General features: G+C 33.8%; 1 protein-coding gene across 3 annotated transcripts in view; it reads right to left on the bottom strand.

The window, feature by feature from the left end:
• Positions 1–11,506, bottom strand: part of LOC149802127 (uncharacterized) — a 131,898-nt gene extending 120,392 nt beyond the window's left edge. For 2 of the 3 annotated variants that reach the window (XM_089956530.1, XM_089956532.1), the window contains exons 1-3: positions 11,392–11,506; positions 3,381–3,442; positions 1,536–2,235 (exon numbers count right to left, since the gene is read on the bottom strand). In XM_089956530.1, coding sequence (XP_089812656.1) covers positions 1,536–2,220 — 685 coding nt within the window. In that variant the 5' untranslated portion in view covers positions 2,221–2,235; positions 3,381–3,442; positions 11,392–11,506. Of the gene's footprint in view, positions 1–1,535; positions 2,236–3,380; positions 3,443–8,397; positions 8,791–11,391 lie in introns of those variants that run through there. The other variant, XM_089956531.1, reaches the window with a different exon arrangement.
• Between the last annotated feature and the right edge of the window lie 11,920 nt (positions 11,507–23,426).

Raw genomic sequence — 23,426 nt, 5'->3', positions numbered from 1 at the left:
AAAGGTCCCCATGTTGGAATGGCTGGATGGCCAGAGAGTCGGCGACAGTGTAGTTTTATTATGAATTGGATCAAATGGATCCAGTACAAAGCCCATGCATCTGGACTTCTGGCACAAAGACCATTCTCAGACATGCAGGGAAATGGGACTTATACCCACTGGGAAAACTGCTGCAATGAGTCAGAAAATCAAGCCATGAAACTAGTTGGCTGGACCATCTTCTCAAAAGGTCTCCCATGCCAGCCAGCCAGTAATGGTATGGTGGTATAAGAGGTGAATCCTATGGATCCGGTAGGAAACCCATATGGCCTGGCTTACAGACCCGAAAGCCATGCTTGAACATGTCGAATGATTGATGCCCCATGGGCTGCCTAAATTTGGAAATGTTCCCCAGTGAGTCTGTATAACCCACAATGGACTGTGGGTTGTCTTCCTTCCCTTCAATGCTGTGTGGACTATTGCTTTGAACGTGTATTTCATGCATTTAGAAGACATTGCTCCTGAAATCAGTATGTGACTGACCAGCTAATACTATAGCCAAGATTTTCATTAAGCACAAATTACACATGCTGCATGTTATAAATTGTGTACATATAGTATCTACATAAACAAGTCATGGTAGTTGCATTATAGCATTCAGATGACATTCTGCTGAAACAACACAAAAAGAGAGAGCAAAGCATAATCAGCAATTCATCAAGTTACTAATTCGCTAATATATGTGATATTCCCCATTGCTAATGGAGTAACTGAAAAAAGTCACAGTCGCATTAGAAACATACAGACAATGCTTTGAACTTGTGCATTCATGTATTTAATTGACCTTTTTACAGAAACGACAAATATAAGGGAAAAACAGGCATAAATTAGCAACACAGCATGTCAATAACTCGCTAAAACCAACTCCTTTACAAACGGAGCAAGTAAAAAAGTCTAAGTCACACTAGCTTGTAATGACTTTGGGGAAGTCAATGATAACATGAGTGACATTGTCATAAAAGGACAAAGTCCCTAAAGGTGACAAAATCACAAAAATTTGCAGAAACTGAAAAAAAAAATATATACAACCTGCAGCAGAATGATTAATCCACACAATAAACCCAAAAGGAATGTTGAAGGATAGAATGCAAAAATGGCTTGGAATGTTGGAGGATGAACTGTACATCAGTGAAGCTAAAAATCAGCAGCACCTGGTGGTACCAAGGGGAGGTAATGGACAAGAGTTATTGCTCTTTGTCTATTGAAATAGGAAAATATGATTTTCATCTTTTAATAGGGCTGGATTTATGAGGAAGCAGCCTAATATTTCTAATGTAATGTGATTGGGGAACATAGTTGAAGGAGAAACATTAAATGGTCCTATATCATATACAGAAGCTGCAAATGTTCTACAAAAAGGTGATAAACCTAAGCAGGACATTTCAAATTGGGGACCCATTTCACTTTTTAATGTATCATATAAAGCTGCTTCTGCATGTATTTCAAGTAAAATTAATGTCACAATATACATGACAGATGGACAAAATCAGACATACGTAGAAATAGAAACAAAAAATCTTGATCTTCATCTGATGTGATGACCACGAGTGGGTCTGGTTTTATCTCCAGAAGCTTGTCCCATATATCACAAAGTCTTCTGTCAAAAAGTAGTCCATCAAGTTGATTCTCCCTTTCCCAATTGATATGCGCGGTCTTAATTTCTTTAATTTGTTTGTTAATCTCCTCCTGTTCATTTTTACCAAGTTGTTTGGATAGTCTTGTTACAGCAGCTGTGATATCCTTCCATGCTTGGTCATACACAACATTAATTATACCACCTTTGACTCGATGGGCAAAGAGCTCGTTTCTTGCCTCTCTGAGCCGAAGAATGTCAGCACCTGTAGACCAGTCATTAGCAGCTGGAGGTGAAGTCCACCCATTCTGTGGTTGTGCAACTGAGCACAAATTTGTCAAAAGTATGCTGACAAGAGAGATATCAAGACTTTCAAGCAATGGATTGCCATTGGTAGGCTGCAGAAGCTGTTGTTGCCTTTTATTGATAACCTTTTTGGTGTATAGATTTTTCAGTTTAACACATTTTGATTGCAAGAATATTTGAAGACTGCCAGTCGGTGAATACTCTTTCTTGAGGAGGTAGTGCAGAGTAGGAGTACCTACATCCAGTATCAAGAGTGACAGGCGGTAGAAATTTGATCTTTCGACACCTTTGATGTTACTCATTTCCTCAAGATGGATCTGAAAATTTTAAATAAAAAACATGTGACATACATTCTTAGAGGTCTACTTTAATAAAATTATTATACAGATATTCGCTGGAAGCATACATAATTATGGAGTAACTACAATGTACATATGACCAAATGGATTGCGGTGTAAAAATAAAAAGTGAATAGGCATGCAATAACAGAATCAACAGTTACCATCATCAGGTTTCAAATCAGCAACAAGTTTGTGGGGGGGGGGATTTGGAAAACATATCTAGTATCTACATCAGGGAACAAATCAGTGACAAATCTGAGTAACTGGGTCATATTCTTCTTAAATGCTTGGTCATCATCATTTAGTTACTCTATGTGGCCTGTCCTTCATTTAGTGTGTGTATGTGTGTGATTTGGATTTTTAATGTCACTTTATTAATTTTTCAGTCGTATCGCTACGATGTCTGCAGTTTGGCAGTTTAAAGTGATGTCTAGCAATGGGGCATCATGCTGCAGACATGTAGCATGATGTCCCACCCAGTCATATTATCCTGACACCAGGCTGACCAGCCCCAACACTAACCTCTTAATGCTGAGCGCCAAGCGAGGCAGCTGTTAGTACCATTTTTATAAGTTTTTGGTATGACTCGGCCAGGGATTGAACCCACAACCTCCCGCATCCAAGGCGGACGCTTTAACTACTTGGCCACTGGAGCAGTTCCTTCATTTAGTAAGGGTTAGACAATCATATTCTGTATTGTAAGGGAAGTGGACAATGTTATGTGATAAAGTATATATAAATAGATTGAAATATAATAGAAGAGAGATAGTTATATATAATAGAGAGAGGAAGGATGCAAGTGGTGAAATAAGATACACTTATTAGAGTGGAGTGTAATAACGGAACTTATAACATCTAATCAACAAACTACATACACAACTCAATACATATGGAAAGGTACTTGCATATCACAATCGTGTAAAGACATTGAAAAAACACTGAAGTGCATAAACAAACACTATTGACAAGCATTCATTATATAATGCATGTTAGAAATGGAGAGGAAACAAAATCTGCACTGACTTGTACATCAGAAAATAAAAAATATGAATCAAACATTGTCTAGTATTCAAACAATATATTTAAATTGTACTAAAGACCAAAAATGTGCATGCACATACCTATATTACTAATAAATTAGATGTCCATCACTGGATGACTCCATTTCAATAATTTCTCCAGTCTGAAATGAAAAGCATACAAATTGTATAGCAATGTTCATCTGATTTATGCAATATAAACTCCAATCTACATATGCAATAAATGTAGGTCCCAGACAAATGTAGTCACATGACTGTAAAATTTGATTAGTGAACAATAATTATTTGTTAAACTACACATAACACTTGATTTTCAGCCATAACATTTTGTTTGCAGTATCTGTTATGCTATGTTTGATAAACAACTGCCCTTAATGGGTATGAAATAATGTTTTCTACCTCAATATTGAGCATGAGTATTGAAATTAGAGACTACATCTGGTGGAAAGCTGGCTTACCTTGAATGGTTGTGTTTGTTTAATCCGATAACATCAATTCAATTTGTTGAAAAGAACATGTTATAATCAACACTAGCATTCACCCAATCAAGAACTGCAAACAGTGATTAACTTGGTTATTTGTTTAGGTCTTTGACTTTGATAGTGAACAAAAGTCCTAGCTATTCAGAGTTTCTTCTAACCCTTACCACCCCATTTGTGATATTATGAAATTTATGTTGGGGTTTAGGGTCCAAGTCAATTTGTTAGAAACTGGATCACAATTATTACTTCCGGTTCAGTACCCATGAATGTATTCCCAGTCTATTTGTAGAGCATTTTTAATCTCTCATTTTGGTGGTGATGCAGGAGTTGGATTTAGGCTTTCTTAGTGTTGATTTAAAATTGTTTATTCTTTCGAATTTGAGCATTATGGTGTACTTGTCTTTGTGTATTTCGATGACAGTGCACAGTGAGCAGTGAGGTATTTATCATGATCTGGTAGTGAAACGACACATTTTTCTACTCAAATACTCTAAAATATACTCAAATATACAAATGAAATATATCTCTGGAGTCATACTTATATATGAAAACTAGTTTTTCATCGTTACTTGATGAAATGTCTCCACTTTCTCCGTTGTTGACATAATTTACATCCAGTCTATTATGACTACCTGTACTCTGATAGCCTAAGTGGTTAGAGCATCCGCCTCAGATGCGAAAGGTTGTGGATTCAAGCCCCAACCTTGTCAAACCAAAGACTATAATGTTGTGTATATCTGATTTAATTATATCTGATTTAATATATATTTATTTCAATTTAATTGTTTGTCAGTTTTAATTTTAATTTGATTTTTCATTACATGATATAGTAAATTTATTCACTAGAGATGATATCTTTTTTAGAAAATAGTTTGACCTTGACTGTTAGTTTATCAACACCATGTGTTGATCTAAATCCTGACCTTGTTTCAGAATTTGTAGCAACCTTCATAAACAAGTTCTATTTTATTTTAAAACGATTGGTTGTTTCCAAGGTCATGATGGGAATTGTCTTTAAGATATAAACAATTTCTTTATTTTTTTAATTTCTTAGGGTATAAATGATTGGTTTTCGTCAGGGTCACACAGGATAAACGTGATCTGTAACAAGTATTTGCTTCTATAAACTTCTAGAAGATGATCACATGACCCTTGTTTACGTTTTACAAAGCCCATGTTTTGGAGAATTAATTTCAGTAGAAGTTGGGCCGTTAAACTGTTCATTGTTTGTTGTGCTGTTTGGAGTTATTTGAAATTACTTGGTTTGGAGTTATTTCAAATTACTTGGATTAAAAAGAATTAATTCTGTTATTTTTCTGGAAAATATGTGTGTTCATGTAATACTGTGGAACAAAGACAGTTTTTTGTATAAAAATTTATTCAGCTATCAGAAACTGGAGTGATAATTCTTATTTCTACCAGGAACTGTAGACTTCAACACTACAGATTGTAGCATATGTCATCGTCTTCCATCTTGGATTCTTTGTCAGGATTCGAACATGAAATCAGTAGAACATTTTGTTATTAGGACTACTAAAATTTTATTCTCTGATTATTTTTGGATCATTTTTGGATTTGATTCTATAAAACCATAAGTTCATATTTTCTTAAATTTTACAGAATTTTTCCAGGGAAATAAATTATTGTATTTTTAAAAGCGTGTTGTTTTCACTGTTTCTTGTGTTACTGTTTATTCAAGCCTAAACAAGTGACATAAGAATAAAAATGGTACTAGCAGCTGCCTCACTTGATGCACAGCAGTAAGAGGTTGTTTTTAGGGCTGGTCAGCCTGGTGTTGTTGTTGTAGGGTTTAACGCCATTTTTCAGCACAAGATAGGCTGTACATGGCGGCCAGTATAAATGGTGGAGGAAGAACCCAGGAAAACCCAGGAAAGAACCACCAACCCACGAGAAGCTACTGGCAAGCTTTCTCACGTACCCACATTGGCCAAGCCTGAGACTCTAACCCAGAGCTGAGATGGCAGTGATCCATAACTGTGAGCGCTTTAGACCACTCAGCCACTCAGGGCCCTGTCAGCATGGTGTCAGGATAATGTGACTGGGTAGGACATGATGCCCCAGTGTTCAACATCACTTAAGCTGCCACACTGCAGGCATTGTAGCAATATGACTGAAATTGTTGCTACATCAAAAATCCAAAACACAAGCACACACACATTATTAATAACTATGAGCATGTGACAGCTAATTAACAATTCAAATGTACTGGACATGCTTTATGTCCATAAATAGTATATGGAAAAATAAAATGAAAGGTTACAATTTTTCATGAACCTTTATTTCTCTTTCCTTTTTTATTTAGTTTCAAAGCAAAAAATGAAATAATAAAGAATATAATGGATAGCTTTATTAATTTATAATAATAATAATGGAAATTAATGAAATCTTTTAATTTAGTTAAATAATATTGACATCTTACACATGTTTTGGTTTCTTCTTTCTTTTGATCAAGTGATGTTATAACATCATTAAATAATGTAAATAAAACAATAAAACAATAAAAATAGGAATGAAGCATATGGTCTTAGTTCTTAGTACACGTCTAAGAAAATAAAAAACTTCACAATATTTTAGACATCTGTCCATTACACACTTAATAGCATGTTAATATAGTTAATTGGAATATGGATTACTTGTCTGGATAAATACATGACCTTTCAAAGAATATTTTTGTAATGATTAGTAAAGTATTCTTGGTGAAAATTTAATTTCTACTTGTGAACTTTTATACTTTATATAAATAAAATATTTAATTAAGCTTAATATTAAAAGAAATAAGAAAGATCAAAGACAAGCAAAGACTCAACATTTTGTACTAAAACATTAACACATAAGATCAGCAATGTTTGCTTTGTCCTTTTTCTTTCTTTTTTTTAAAATGTAAAAGAGTGTGACTTAAAATTAAAGATCTCTATTTAACTCAATTAACATAGCTGCCTTACCAGGATAGGATGATTTTTCAACTCAGAATACTGGAAAGTATTTACTGTTGATGCTAAGTTTTAGGTAAATGGACGGGAAGTGTGCATGTGATATCAGATTCACATGTATCACATGTTTACAATCACAAGTGGAAGATCAGACATGTTCTTCCTTCAACTCAGTTAAAAATTTAGCACAGTGAAAGGTTAAGGGCAGTTTCAAAACTTTGATTATATAATATACAAGTTAATTAATCTGGGATTATGATTCTTGCCATCTATTTATATTGCAAAATAAATTACCTTTGAAAGAAACAAACAAAGATTTTTTTATAAATGAAATGATCGTTGAAAAAAGATCATAACATCCAAATTACTATTATACAAATTATGGGCCAGGTACATTTTGCCTTATGCATAGATTTGGGTAGGCTGAGTTCATTATGGGTTGAGAGCATTAATGGACTGACTCTGCTATTTATTATAAAACAATTAAAACAACTGGTTAAGAAAGTAGCTTATAAACATGCATACACACACAACAATAAAACTCTTATGCCAGTGTGTAACGAAATGAATACTGATAAACACAAAGAATATTAACATGCAAAGAAATACAAACAGGTAGTAAATAGCAAAATCAGTTAACATGGATTCAGTTATAGGTTTAAACTATATTTCATTAGAGAACTATATCCATCGTCACATGATCAGTAAAATACTGAAAGTTACAGATTATTATTAATACATTAATACTGTACACATCAATATGTGACAAATATAACTTTTTTTCTTCAAAATTACACTAATAACAAAATATAATTTTAATATTCAAAATGATGTATTGGAGTGTATTTGAGTATAATTGATTGCATTTGAGTAAAGACACACCCACAATGAAAATGTGACCCAACACACTGAGCTTGTTCTTATTCCAGCTTCTCAATGACAACAAAAATGCCGAATAACCTATGACAATAGCCTCGTTGTGAGTTCATCTTTGAAGGCATGATATGATTTATTATCATTTGGACACATTATAAAGTTCAGTGCTGAAAAATAAATGCAGATAATATATAGTAAAATTAATTCTAACTCGAGTCCAATCACCGGAGCTCATATCGTTGTACAATTTAACCTGGGCTGAACTGCCCCATTTGGGCCCCGTGCTCACATGGGCCCCATGCGGTAGTAATTTTAAAAAAATATATACAGAGAGCAAGAGAGAAATTTTAAAGTGATGAAAGAATATTTTAAGTTCAATATCATATAAAACTTGTTTAAAAGTTTATTCCAAATGCCGTTTTCACAGGGGCACAACACGCAAGTCCAGGGAGCCTCGCCAATATGATCCAAATCGGGACCCGCATTTCAACTATCAGTCATGTAATAATTATTTATAGTATATGAATGATAATTAAATTGTATGTAACAATACGAGTACCTGTGAGTTAAGTTGCCTATCAAAAAGTTGGAACTCACAATCACCATGCTGTGGCGGCTGCAGTGGGTCAAGCAATTTTTAACGACGTTACATGGAGTTATGCGTGCATGAAATCGATAGGAAAATTACTTATATACGGAGAAATTGCGAGTATTATTCTCGGTAGGTCTTTAATACACTGACAGATGAGACGAAACTACAGCATTTATGAAATGTTACTATGTACTCACCATTTACATTGCAGACTATGGCTTGTTTTCACATACGTCACGATTGAGTACACAAATACCCACAATGCAATGCACGCACACCTTGCGCCGACATTTTGAGTCCTAACAAACCTTTGTCAACATTAGTCATCATGTATATTCAAGATAATAATCTGATTTCACTGTCGATTAGGACATTTACTTCATCGAAACAATACATAGATTAAACTTGAAATTAAGTGCCCTATAGAACGAAAATAAAAATAAGGCTGGAAGTTCCCTTGCATTAATCGAAAGACAGAATAGTGAATCTGAACCGTAATCAAGTATATTGCTATCAAATAGAAATGCATTTTTTTTTACAAACAGACAATATTAACATTTTTAAAAAGTGTGTCTTATCATATCACTAAGCTTGTCATCTTGAACGAGTATTTCCAGACGATGATTTTCGGGATAAAATATAAGTTACGAATTACAATTTCATAACGTGTTTTATGCCAGAACTTTTATGTACAAATACTTTTCGCGACAACTGGTGTTTGTGCCAAAGACAGTTGACAAACCAGTTTAATTAGTATGGTCAGATATTGTATTTGTTGTGGAGATGATGGATGTAGGATGATACTGAAAGTGATAACCATTCAAAAAGATGTTTCATCTTCAGTGTATTCAAACGAAACACGTGCAAAACGGAACATGACTTTGTGTCGAATGTCAAAACGAAGTATTCCTGAAATACTTTTAGAAATATGAAATTATATATGAACAATTAGCATTTTAACTTGAACATTAACCAAATGATTGATTTCAGCCCATGAAAATTGAAAATTGTTAAATGTTTCTACTTGTTTGTGTATCCATTTATTTATGCGTTTGTTTATCGATCGATCTATTTGTTTATGAAAGAATAACAGATTGTTGAAATTTAAACGTTTTACTTGAAGAAAGCAAGTAGAAAAGTACGCATTCGGTCTCGTGCGGTTGACATGCACAACAGAATGTGATGTATTATTATATTCTTACGCACAAAATGAGACGTACCTTCGTAATTATGCGGGAAGAACAATGTTATTAGGTGCCGGTTTGAGGGGCTAGGGGCTCAAAATGGCGGATATGGAAGTACACACGTTAAGACCTCGACGATGGTATTTATATTTTGGGCGTCTAGAGATCACGGTCTTACATGTAGGACTAACAACAGCACAAGTCACATGGGTCATGTATGCGCATTTATTTATTTTAAATTAAATATAAATTGTCCTTTTAAATATTAACACTAATTTTCTTAAACCAAAGGCTATTCAATCCTGATTATTTAATACTCTTCACCTTAACTCTCACCAAGAAACTTCCTGACGAAAATTATCTATCGCTATTGACTTTTACAATGGTGGCCATTGGCACTGGGTCACCGAAATACGTTGATAAACTGAAATACACACCAAAAATATACATGTACTTACATGTTCTCGGTGTATATATCGGTGTACTTCCTATGGGCAGCCGTCGCCGCCAAAATTACATTAATCAAATGATCTAGTATGAAATCAAATGATTTAACCTAGCAAATGAAATGATCAATCCAGATGTTTGAAATAATGATTACTTCCGTTCTCAGCCTCGTTTGTTTGTGTGCCATATAAGGACATTGACGCCTTATTTGGAAATGTAAACAAATTGTAGTAAAAATTTGGCGCCGTTTGGGTCAGAAATTCTGCGCATTAAAAGTAAATACGGTTTATCGGCAACTTTGAAATTCCACCAAGAAGCGATTATTCGCACTTGACTGATAATAATATAGCGTAGAATATCCAAAATATGGTCTGGCAAGCCTTACGTAGAAAAGGGGTCACGACGAGAGTCTCGCGTTATCTGTCATGGCGGACAGGATAGGGTTAGAGTAACCATGCCAATTTATTTTATCATGTAAGGGCTTAATAAATTCAAAATAAGCCAAACTTCCTTCACAACATGATTTTACTTATGTAGTTGATTTCTACACTGTTTGTTTTTTCTCATTTTAGTGATGATTTTTTTTTGCTCTATTACATGATATGGGATCAGTTCGTAGCCTCAACCACAACAAATCAAGTTGAGGCTACGACATCGTAGCTACACAGCCTTCAGTATTATATGACCGTAGCTTTCTCGACAGTACTTTCCTGTATTTTAAATTCTAGTAATCCCTGGCCTTAGGCTGTGGGGAACCAGTAGCTGATGGGCGTGACCAAGTGGAGTATTGACGTCAGACGCTGTATGATCAGTTTTGCCACTCCTAGGTTTTTCCACCTAGATCTAGCTATTTTTTGGCACAATCTAGGTGTCTAGGGTTTTTTTTATAGTCTAGGGTTTTTTTAATCGAAATCATGATTTAATTTTTTAACAACTGTAAAATAGCTTCATCGTTTTCACTTAGTAGTTTCGAACTGTACAACTGATAAATTGTGCGCAGCTTCAAATTATATAATAGTATTCACCTACATTTTAAGTGTTTGGACTATGATTACGTCGGCTTTTTACTATTTTGGGCTTCTTTTACTTCTAAGCCATGGCAACCAACTGGTTTGACACTTTGGCGTGTGGGCCGTGTGGTGGTCTGGCAGTGGCCATTTTTATTTTAGTCATAAAAGCGGTTCAAGCGGAGGTGGCTGCTGGCAAATGTGTATTGTGCTGCTAAGTGCTAAAATTTGCTATTATATTAGTCTTATTAATGTATTTTGTAGGCCAAATAATAACATGCACTATGTATTATTACACAACAGTCTACATGATTTAAAACAATTTATTATGTATACGTGTATGGCATACCCAATTAAACGTTTGACGCATCTAGGTTTTTTCTAGTTTTTTTTTTTGGTGAATGGTCTAGGTTTCTCCAAAAAGTTAGAGTGGCAACACTGTGTATGATTTATCCTCGAATAGATATATATCACTATCACAATGAGAGTCAGAGTTTTCGAAATCGAAGCATTTAATGATTTAGCAGATAACATGAGTGGTTGTTTGACTTACCCTTTACAGCTCTCCACTCCATTAATCTTCTTTATGATGATCAGACTACAAACTGCGCATAGATAAATTTCTGAGCTACATAATGGGATTACAATGAAAATGATTTTGATTCTAAACATCCACACAAGTAATAACTAAAATTGATCGTCAATCTATTTATAAATAAACTAAAATTAGCCCCCAGTCTATTTATAATCGGGGGAATTTCCAAAGCTAAAATTAGCCCTTAATAATGGATTAAATGATCATAGTTGGGTATTTATCGATGTGTAAATTTAACCTAATCACTCACAAAGGAAATAAAGTCCGAAGACTTTATGTTAACTATATGAGTGATCAGGTAAAATTTACTCATCAATAAATACCCAACCATGATCATTTAATCCTTATAATTCCAATTTCGTCCTTTGTTTCGTCAAATAAACTTATTCCATCAACAGTGCATTCCAATTTAAGTAGCGCGTACTTTCCTTTCATTCGCCGCTTCACATCGCCCCATAATACATAACCTGTACAGAATCACACGAACATATAGACTACTGTCACAGTTAGGGTTATTCAGAAGCTAAATACTTTACATCTTAGGCAATGGCTACCGGTGGTTTCAACACATTTAGCTTATTTACTATGGAGGGGGATTTTCAATTTTAGTCAGTCCCATCTACTACATCAGATGACCAAACCCTTACATAATAACAAGCAGCAGAGAGAGTGAGCCGACCTTTTCCCCGAAGGTTCCAAAACACGAAATAAACCTTGTGAAAAAAAGACTATTAAAACCTCGTAAATAACGTTAAACTTAATCATTCTAGCCATATTGAGGCTGCTTTGATATACTTACTTCATTATGTTTCGTTGTGTGTGTATATATATATATATATATATATATATATATATATATATATATATATATATATATATTGATATCATAAATTATACTACATAAATTACCATGCTGAACTTGTTTCGAGGTCACTCACTCCTCAGCTGCTATTCATTTACCACTATTTTTTATCCGAATATTGTATCAATACCTATACGATATCTTGATCTAGGGTCATGTAAATTTATCGTTATAAACCCGAGTGATGTAGCTTGCGCATGTGAAAAGGAGTTGCTAAACTTAATTATATCCTTATCTCCGCTGCAACAAGTTTGTTGAATATTTCTCAATGTGTATGTGTCGACACCGTTAAAATATTACAATTATCTCTTGTTACTGTAGGAATTTCTGTATATCTTTGATTAATATAAATTATATCAGTGATCTTATGTCTCCCTCGAGAAAATATTCTTGCTGGATTTGATTGTTTGTCCAACAATACATCGTCATACACCACTAGATTTTTAATAAATCTGTCTAACTCATTTGCAGACGGTGCTTTATCAATATCGGTTATAAACTCAATAATATCATCATTTTCAACATCCAACTGTTTAGCGTTATTTGTAAAATAGCATTAAAATCGTTAAGCACCTCGTAGCATCGTTGATCATCTACGGAAGGTGCCACTAAATATAACTTATCCCATTTAAGCCATCTCATTATCAAATTAAGCAATAATCGTGTTTTACCAGACGCATATGGACCTATTATTATCATTCTGATAGAATTTGGTAGTGCTGGATGATCTTTACTACATTCTTGTTTTCGTATCGCTGAAAAATCAATGACATTCCATGTTGTACAAATATAATAAATAATATGGATCTATATTGTGTAAAATGCCTCGCGCATACTCCTACATATAATGCAACAACAATCATGACAAAAAATAAATGATATTCACTAACAGGCAAATGTACGCTATGTGGCATAAATAAATATAAATTTATCCCATTAACTCAGAGCAAAGAAAAATAGGTGGTGATATAGCAACTTCGTTAGGAAAATTGTCAGGAACTCCATGGGCTAAATACCCAGAAGAAAAGCATCTCCCAGGGTATAAGTATTGTGGTCCTGGAAATAGACTTGATATTCGACTTGATAACCAAAATCAACCAAAATCTGGTGAATATCCGATAAACGTGATTGACCAAGCATGTCATACTCATGATATAGTTTATAAGAATCCAGATATAGAACAACGACATCTCGCAGACGTAAAGTTAATTCATTCATTAAATTCCATAAAAAAATAAATCTGTCAGAGAATCACTCGCTAATTGGTTAATAAAATCCGCGATGAAAACTAAATTATTGCTTGGGGCTGGTAATTAATCAACCAATTATTATAATGGAATCGATTTATTATAGCCCAAATGGATATTGGAAAGGTAAAGCAGCAATTAGTAAACTTGGTGATGCAATAAATGTTACACGTGCCACCGCAGCAGCATAGTGAGCACGATAATCAATATGGCAAATTTATTTACCACCACCTAAACAAATTAAATACGCGCATTTTGATGTCAGTGTTCCTAATGAAGTTCATCAAGCGGATATTTTGTTTTTACCGCATGATGCTGTTAAAATTGGTAAACATCTACGCATATACAAATACGCATTAATCGTTGCTGACGTTGCAAGTAGATATAAAGAAGCAGAGCCGTTATAAACTAAAAATAACAATTGAAGTTGCTTCTGCGTTTGAACGAATTTATCAACGAGGATCTATGCTACAAGGTGGTTTACAATGGCGACAGCTATTACAGGTTGACCCTGGTAAAGAGTTTCTTGGTGCAGTATAATCGTTAATGAAGCGACATAATGTCAAAATACGACGTGGACGTATAGCAATTCTTCGTGATCAGGCGATTGTTGAACGATTTAATCGAACACTTGCTGAGCGGTTATTTCGATATCAATATGTAGAGGAAATGGTTTATAATACAAGATCTCGCGAATATGTTGCAAGATTACCAAGTGTAATAGCTGCATTAAATAATGAAATCACTCGTGCAACTGCTATGAAACCTGTTAATGCGATTACCAAAAAAAATATACCAATACAACGACGTGATTTTTCAGCGCAGCCAGTATTAGGTAATGTTACCGTAAGATATTTATACGAACCAGGTGAACTTCAAGGTGGTAAAAAAAAGAGCGACTGATCCTATTTGGAGTATTACGACACATAACATTTCTAGCGTAATCACATCTACAGGTAGACCCGCAATATACAGATTAGATTCAACTGCTCCTCAACGTGGATTTGTACATAAACAGTTACAAGTAATTCCTACAAATACACAGTTACCACCGTATTCATTTAACTAGCTCCCTTACCTCGATTGCACTCAAGACAGGCTAGCACTACGTTTTCACGTGTATGACCAAGATTATTATTGATTCTATCCACGGTAAATTGTTTTAGATTATTATTTGAATACTTCCACAACATTATTGCGTTACAGATTGCACAATAATTATCGTGATGTTGTCTTAATGTCATGATAAATTCAGCATCAAGATCAAATTTATATTTTTTTTTTCTTTCTGTTATACCGCTTATAACTAGTTAATTTTTTTCTTATCATATCGTTGCTGATTTCATTGATAACTTCGTTTTTATTTGCGTAATCTATTTCTTCATTTGGTATAATTCTTCTTAATTGGGACATATTTCTAACTCTAGACACTGCAAGATAAACTAAATTTGACCATTCAATACGATCATCAACTATCCAAATAATTGTATCAGGAATAGTTAATCCTTGTGATGAACGAATTGTCGTTGCGTATCCATATGCCCATGGGGTTTAACCTTTTTAACGCATCTTCAACAAAATTGTAACAACATCATTTAACACAAGATTTCGTTGTTCTGATGATCCTGGTATATCAACGGGAATATTATGTCTTCGTGTATTTGCTGGTCTATAACACATCAGTACCCGTAATTCTGGAAATTTTCTTTTTATAGCTGAAATAATTTCTGTTGAAGTGCATCATGCACTGTTCTTCTACTTGCAACTATCAAATCATCTGGTTTCCATGAATTCCAAAAATCATTAATAGGTGTTTCTGAGATCTTTGAACACGCTACTTCACATTGGGTTTTATTTGATTGTAATCTGATTAATTGTTTAAATTCTTTTAATATTACATCGGGTGCTCTATGATCATCGGTTATTTCTTCGTAATAATCCACACAATTCTTTAACCATTCATGTGGAGATGATCAAAATACTAATGGTGGTTGTCCATGATTGCCGCACATTATAACAGCTGTATTCTTTAGTAATAGCCAATCAAGAGTATTTTTTTTTATATATAAACAAAACCCAGTGATACTGTGCATATTTCATCCCAAGTAATGATTCTTGGAATATATTTCTCACCCATTCGATCAGAAGCACATACGTCTCCGTTCCATCGAAAGAAGCTATGATGAGTACGTAATTTTACTCCTCGTTCGTTCATTTTTTGTGCAAGTCTATGTGTATGTGTTAAAACGACCATCTCATTATTCGTTAAACTCTGCCGAAATAACTCAGTAACACAGGTTGTTTTACCAGAACCTTCGCATCCATTAAGATAAACCGATTTATGTCTCGGTATAGGATCATAAATTGACGGTAACAACTTTGTCGTTGATAATATCGATAGATTATTTTTGTCTGATTTTATGTAATTATCCTTGATTTTAACATCAGCGGATTCAGAATAATTAATTATATTTTCTCGCTTTAATCTCCATTTACCCCATGATTCATCGGTGCCGATATTTAATTTTTCCAATAATTCCGAAGTTTTCTTGTCGATGTAAAACGAATCCGTAGCGACTCTAACGGCGGATTTAGAAACCTTGCTTATCAATGATAATAGATTTATTGAAACATACGCGAGCATCGAAGATCTTAAATGAGTAAATTGCGGTGATTCACCATCTATATAACTAACGATTGTGCCTAGTTTATTTCCATTTGATAAATTAACATCGTTTTTACTTACAAACCTGTTTTTATTTATTGTATCAGCGATTATAAAATCTAACTCAACATTATCTGTAATTGGTCTTGTACAATGTCGTTTATAATCGTATGATCCTCCTTGAGTAAATTACTGATTATATTTCTACCAAGATCTTTCGCAATTTTTTCATCCTCTACGTTTCTAACCTTAGATGTATTATTGAAAACCTCGTTAATTTCATCCTCGTTAAAATCAGGATAATCGTCTTTAATTTTGGACATATTAAACTCATCTGGTTGCGGTAACCAAACTTCGGTTTATGGTATATGAATAAGGAAAATATTGCTGATATAATTAATGAGATCACAATCTTAAGAAACGAAAATATATTGCTTCCAACATGCAAAATACTTACACCTGAATTTATTTCTAATGCATACAAATCAGTGGAAATATCAAGAACGCATAACCCGCGCACATTACCAAATGAATATCGTATCATATCAATAATTATTGATGCATTGAAAATGTCAATAACTTATATAAGCGATGAAAATTTTCATAGAATTACTAGTCTTGCTTATAAAGTATAAAACGTCAAGAAAATTATAGGTGAAGGATGTGAAGAAGAGAAAAAGACTAATTCTCGTGCAGCTATGCTTAGAAACATGATAGGCGACGGTGACGACGATAAAATCTTTAATGATGTCATAGAAGATCAGAGATTTTTAGGTTTGTAACATATCCATGTTCAGGGTTTGTTGCATCAAGATTTATTAATTTATCTTCGCGGACATTAATATCCATTTCAAGTTTTTTTTTCTCTCGCTTCATTGAGATTTGTTAGCTCGTTTACGCGGTTTTAAATACTGTTTCAAGTTTATCGTTTATCATTATATTATGCTCGGAGCGAATGTTGAATTTTTTAAATTTTTCATTAAGGTCCATTTCAAACTTTTCATCGGAGCAATCTTTAAGTTTTTTTTAAAATTATCAGTGAGGTCTTTCTTAATGTTTCCATATTCATCAAAGCGAATTTTAAGTTTTTCAATATCCGCGCATTCATTTTTATATATTTATTTAATTCGATATTTTCCAGGGTTTTACTAGATAAATCAGCAAGATTTTTTTTTTTACTCTTTGTAGTTTTTTCTTTGTTTCGCTCTTTATTTTTCGTATAATTTTAATTTCTTCATTAATTATGTTTATTTTCTCAGTAAGATGTTTACCTTTGACTGTTCCAGCAAGACCTGCAGGAAATCTTTTTTGTTCACTTGCATGTTCCCAAATCTTATACAAAACGAGTTAATTCAATATTATATAGAAATAAACATAGAAAAAATAATCAACACAGTGACAAGCACGGCGCGTGTTACACGGTGTTTTACTTTGCGTTTATTTTTCTATGTTTATTTCTATGTTTATATCTATGTTAATGTTTCCATAATTATTTTTCCATGATTATTCATTTCGTTTTTTCCCCATGATTATTAAAAAATCTTAAGATTTTTTAACCGCTATTTTGATGTTTTTTATATCGGGGTTAAATAACAGTTATTTTGTTAATCCAAGACTTCTATATGTGTGGGGAAACTATCGGTTTCACTATAATAATATATAAGATGCCAGTATTTTCCACATCATAAATATGTAATACGTTTTTGCGAAATTCGCCGATTAAAAATCTCTTACGTTCAGGATTTTACATACAGACTTATATTAAGAATTGCGCTCCTTAAATCAAGCAAATGTCCGTTTTGATCTGTAAGTTTAAAATTAATTCTTGATAATGGATTATTATGAGCGCGTAGATAAACATGATTGATCGATTCTTGCACGATTAAATATCCAGGAGGTACTTGCGGAGTAAATGTATAAAGAATATATCCTTGTTAAGCTTGGCTAGATTTTTCAAGATCTATTTGAAAGCTGCCATAAATTACATCATATACACGACTGACCGCGATCGGTCCAGTTATATTGTCAATTCCTGGTGAAATATGTCTGCCGCCGCCGTATAAATCATTGTCTTGTCTGAGAATAGCTGCTGATGGGGCTGTTTTTACCCATGACGTAACAATTTTAGGAAAGTTTTCATTAGCAAGATCGTTGAGTGATTTCTTTAGTTTATATGTGTCAAGCACTGGTATTACAAAGTCTGGTAATTCTGCTTCAGTTATTTTACAGTAATGAAGAAATATTTTTTAAAGTCTACATACAATTTCTACGTTGTTGATTTTATGTACTGATGCTACTTCGTTTTTTAATACTCGCTCGATTATAACCGAGTTGGTAAACTCAAGATCAGGTATAACCTGATTTAAATGTTTCATTGTCTCAATAATCTACTGTTTTACATCATTATTATAATTTTTGTATGATACTGGAAAATAAATTATGTAGATTATTAAATAAGCGTGTGTGTTCAGGCTTGATATTGCCAGAAAATTCTTCGATAATTTGTTGATCAAAATACGGAATAAGAGTTTTATCATCTTTTCCTGATATTGACGTTAATAACTCAGCACGTTTAGTACCATCAGATATAGTGTATTTAAATAAACCAGAAGATGAAAGAGAATATGTTGGTATTCCTATACGACGCAACAAAAAGGTATTTCGATATTTTGGAATGTTTATGAATTTGTCCTCATTTCTGATAAAATCATTTAACTTTGGTTCTGGTATTCCTTTATATTCTGGCAGAATATCAGACCATCCTAATACATATCTTATCGATGATTGATAGATATCAACGACGTAATCGGGTGAATATATATCAATCGATGCCGATAATGTTGGTTTGTGAACTGTAATAGCTATTTTTTTTTTCCAGTTAGAGATTTGATTTTGCGCTAAAATTCATCATTAATTTGCTCAATCTGATAATTACCTATTGGGATTCCAACAACTTGCCAATCTACATATCCATCTGGTTTATTTTTATTTGCAAATACAAGCGAATTATTTGCTTGTAATCCATCAAATGATTTTGATCTGATATTGGGCCAACTGTAATATAACCGTAACTGTGCAAGCGCAATCTCATTCGCACGAATTGCAGTTGGAAAGTTAATATTAAACTCTAGATTATTTGAGCTTACTGAAATCATCGTTGTTTTTAGCGGTGTTGTATTCGTTGCAATTTGCTGATGTAGTTTGTGCTGCATTATTATCGAAATTATAATTCGTTGAATTTGAAAAAATCTGCAGATGTATTAATAACAATACCATCATGATAAGTTTTGGTCATCTCGGCAAACTCAGTATCTGATATTATTCCATCGCTAAGGTCTGCCAATATCAACAAGGATACTTTAGAATATGCCGCTGTTGCTGTATATAATTTTACCGTGGAATCGTATAATTTCGTATTCGTGCATGATCTTTTTTTTGCAATAATATTAAGAATTTCGGCGATTGTTGTTGCAGATGAAACACAGATTGTTATAATTACTGGTGCCATCACTAACAATAGTATTATTGCTAATAATAATACGCCGGCTACAGCAATAGCAGCTGATGCTGAATAAACAAGTATATCAATAGCAATTATATGCCGATTGTATTTTTTTACAATACTTTTATCATATACTTATCAACGATGGATTTTAATTTATTTTGCCATATATACACTTAATTATATCTAAAACGTTGTGTCGGCATAGACAGACTCATTATGTTTACTTAATAGTTAATTGCGGTGTTTCAGCAACAAATTTCAGACACCGCCAGAAAGTTGCGCTGTTTAAATTTTTATCAGATGCTTCCAAGATAAATATTTCTTCGTCGTTGTTTTTTAACACAATGTACACGGTTCCAGAAAACTTATCGGATTCATGACGCCATGGATACGTAGTAAATATCTCAAATATTGCACTACTAAACACAGATAATCGATAAACACTAGTAACTGTTGCGGTATATTTTATATTTTATACTTTTATTTTGTTGTGACCATGTTGCTGATCCTGATGATACCACGTACGTGTTGTTGATGATTTTTGTATGGGGAATTTTAATCAGATTAATTCTTTTAACGATTTCAGGAATTCCGCTAATAACATCGTTTAGAGATTTTTTTAATCATTTCAATTCTCTGATTTTTGTGTTAATTTCAGCGAGTTTTATAGCAACAGATAATGGACTTCCAAAGAAATCGTACTTAAATGAGATTCATACTCAAGTTGTAACGCGGTTAATTTACCATCTACGGTATCTACATATTTCTTTGTTGCAGCATCTTCATCCGATGTTAGATCTCTTAAAACAACTATCTTGTTTCCGTTCATGCTAAGTTCACCCGTCATTGTATCACCGGTTGTATTTAAATGATTATCAACACGACGAAGAATTTCGTTTCTAATGGATGCAATTTATATACTTGAGTCTTTGGATCTTCCGCTTTCAGTAAACACAGGAATATTATCCATGGTGGCGCCAAGAACTCGTCTATGTCACTCCATTTAATATTACTGGTCTTTAAAACACCGTATTTATCTTGTAAAATAACAACCTCATCTGGATCAACTCCAGAAAGATTCATGAGGTCATCAAGATCATCTTTAGTCGCGTATTTTGACAAATCAATATCAACCCGCTTTTTAGTGGTGCGAGAAGATCTTCCATAAATATCAACCATTATTAAATTAAGATCTGTTTAAATGGTTACTTGTATACATATGCACAGCTTTATGAGGTGCGTCAGAAGATTTTGATATAGCGTCAAGTACAGATATTATTTCACGACCACATATTGGCGGATCTATTATTGTTTGTGTTGGTAATGTTGAATATAAAATTGGAATGTTTATTGTGTTTATATATTTAAAAAATTCTTTTGGTAGCGCTAATTCGTACGAATCAAAATAAACAATTCCACGTGGATCAATCGCGTATACAACCCAATGAGTACCTGGACCTGAACTTGTATCGAGATTAATAATCCCAGTTTCAATATTATTTGAATGATCCGGTAATTGGTCACGCATAAAAACACCTCTGAAATTTTTTATATTTAATCGTGTAGTAGCATCAAGTAAATCAAAATTTGACATTGGAAGAATGCGTTTTATGTCTGGCGTGGTGTTGTTCCTGGTAAACTTAGACCACGACCTTCTTTTAATTCCTTTTCCTGTTGCTTTCTTTAGTGCCATTTCAGCGGCGGTTCCAACAGCACCAAGTGCAGCTGCTTTTTTCAACGGCTGGAGCTGCGGCTGCAATTAATGCTGGAATAGCTGCGAGAAGCAGAAATATACCACCCGATTTAACAATATTTTTAATAGCGGCCGCGGAAAGATCAAGTCTAACTCCGGTCTTTGATAGTTTAGCTTTATTAAAGTGTTTATATTGACGTTCAGACAATGATATCTTATTTGGACCACCTGCGATTTGATTTTGTTTTAACGTTATTTATGTTCCGGTATTCTATTCTAATGATGATTTTTTTACATTAATGTTCATATATGGCATTATTAATATGATGAGCGATTAAGTTACGTGTTAGAAATATTACACATTTTCCACTGGTGCATCAACAAATCTCATTCATCCAGCAGCACCTTCAAGTAACATCGTATTATTACTAAGAATAACAGCAACTGCTCTGTAATTAGAAATAGTTCCTGCGGCTATTTTAGCTCGAAAGTGAATATGAACGACATATTGTTTAGCTAAATCAAGCTGTTCCAGAGAAAAATAATAGATAGGATATAATGTTGTAAAATCCAACTGATATTTGCAAACCAATGTCTATGTTTTGATCACGTCCCATAAACGTCGTTAAATGATGATGTGCACGTGCTGCATGATTATCGGCATGATTTATCGATATATCTTCAGATGGTTCTTGATGTCCGTTTATTCTTAAGGAAACCTCGGAGATACCAAGTTTGTCAAATATCATATGACAAGGTGTTTGTGAATTTAATCGTGTAGTATCTTGTAAAGCAATGAAAATATGCCTTGGGGCAGAAACTTCTTGCCGTTATGCTATATGCCATGTAAGTGTTTCATTGGCGGGGCTTTCAGCACTATCTGTGCTTAACCATGATAATATCGATTTACCACCTTGATTCATAAAAGAAATTAATCTTTCTTCTTCAATAAGCGATGGAGTCATTGCAGGCATCCACAGTGAACGTTTTGTTAATTTTACTTTACCAGCATCACCGACAGAACGACAAATTGCATCATTATCAGTAGCTTTTGTTACAAGTACAATATCAAAAATATCTGGTCTAGCTGTGTGTTCAAAATCATCTGGTTGTGGATCAGATGCAGTATTTCGTGGTGTCCGTATTTTAGTGTATTGATGGTAACTAGCATCATCAGTATTGTCTTGAACAAACATCATTGACAAACCGGCTGATCTTGCACAATCATCTGAATACCTTGCTAAACCTAATATCGTTGTGGCAACATCAAAGTCTTTTTGAATATTTTCAATATTCTTTCCATCAATCATGTACGCGGCACTATCAAATAATGCCATTAATAACATAACCAACTACATCTACTTCTGCGTAATTAGAACCATCTGTTTTTGTAATTGTACCTTCTACTTCGATAAATGCTTCACGGGTAAAAAATATATCTGCCTGTATCTTGAACTTGTAATTCAATTCGTCCACGCCGATCTGCTTCTCGTGCGTCGTAAGAATAATGCTCATAATCATGCACAGATTCATCTTTAAGAACTAGCGCGTCCATGTCAAATGGTGGATCGGATATACGTTTAAACATTTTATTATAATCGCCATGATCTAAATCATGATCGTCTATAAAGACCACTTCCTGCTATTAAACTTGAGGTTATATTTCTTTCTGCTTCTTCAGCCAATTCTGATAGTTTTTAATTTGCGGCCTGGTGTATTACCTTACTGACATTTGCAAGCATAACATCGGTGCTAAGCAATTTCACTGGTGGTTGTGGTTGGACCGCTTTCGGTCTGTGTATTAATCGTGCTAGTCTTTCCTTGATGAGAATGCTTTACTAGCAAGATTATCAATCACGCTAGGAATTTTCCCACGAATAATATCAATAGATTTCATTCCTAATTGTTTTGCAATTGGTATTGCTTTTGGGGCTACCCTTGTAAATAAACCTTGAACAACATCCCCAAGTCCATCTCCGTAAATTGCTTTATAGGCCGGTAATCGCGAGTTTATTACTCTA

This window comes from Sinohyriopsis cumingii, chromosome 4, assembly GCF_028554795.1.
Source record: "Sinohyriopsis cumingii isolate HCF-2022 chromosome 4, ASM2855479v2, whole genome shotgun sequence".
Classification (NCBI taxonomy): domain Eukaryota; kingdom Metazoa; phylum Mollusca; class Bivalvia; order Unionida; family Unionidae; genus Sinohyriopsis; species Sinohyriopsis cumingii.
This window is presented reverse-complemented; position numbering and strand designations above follow the sequence as displayed.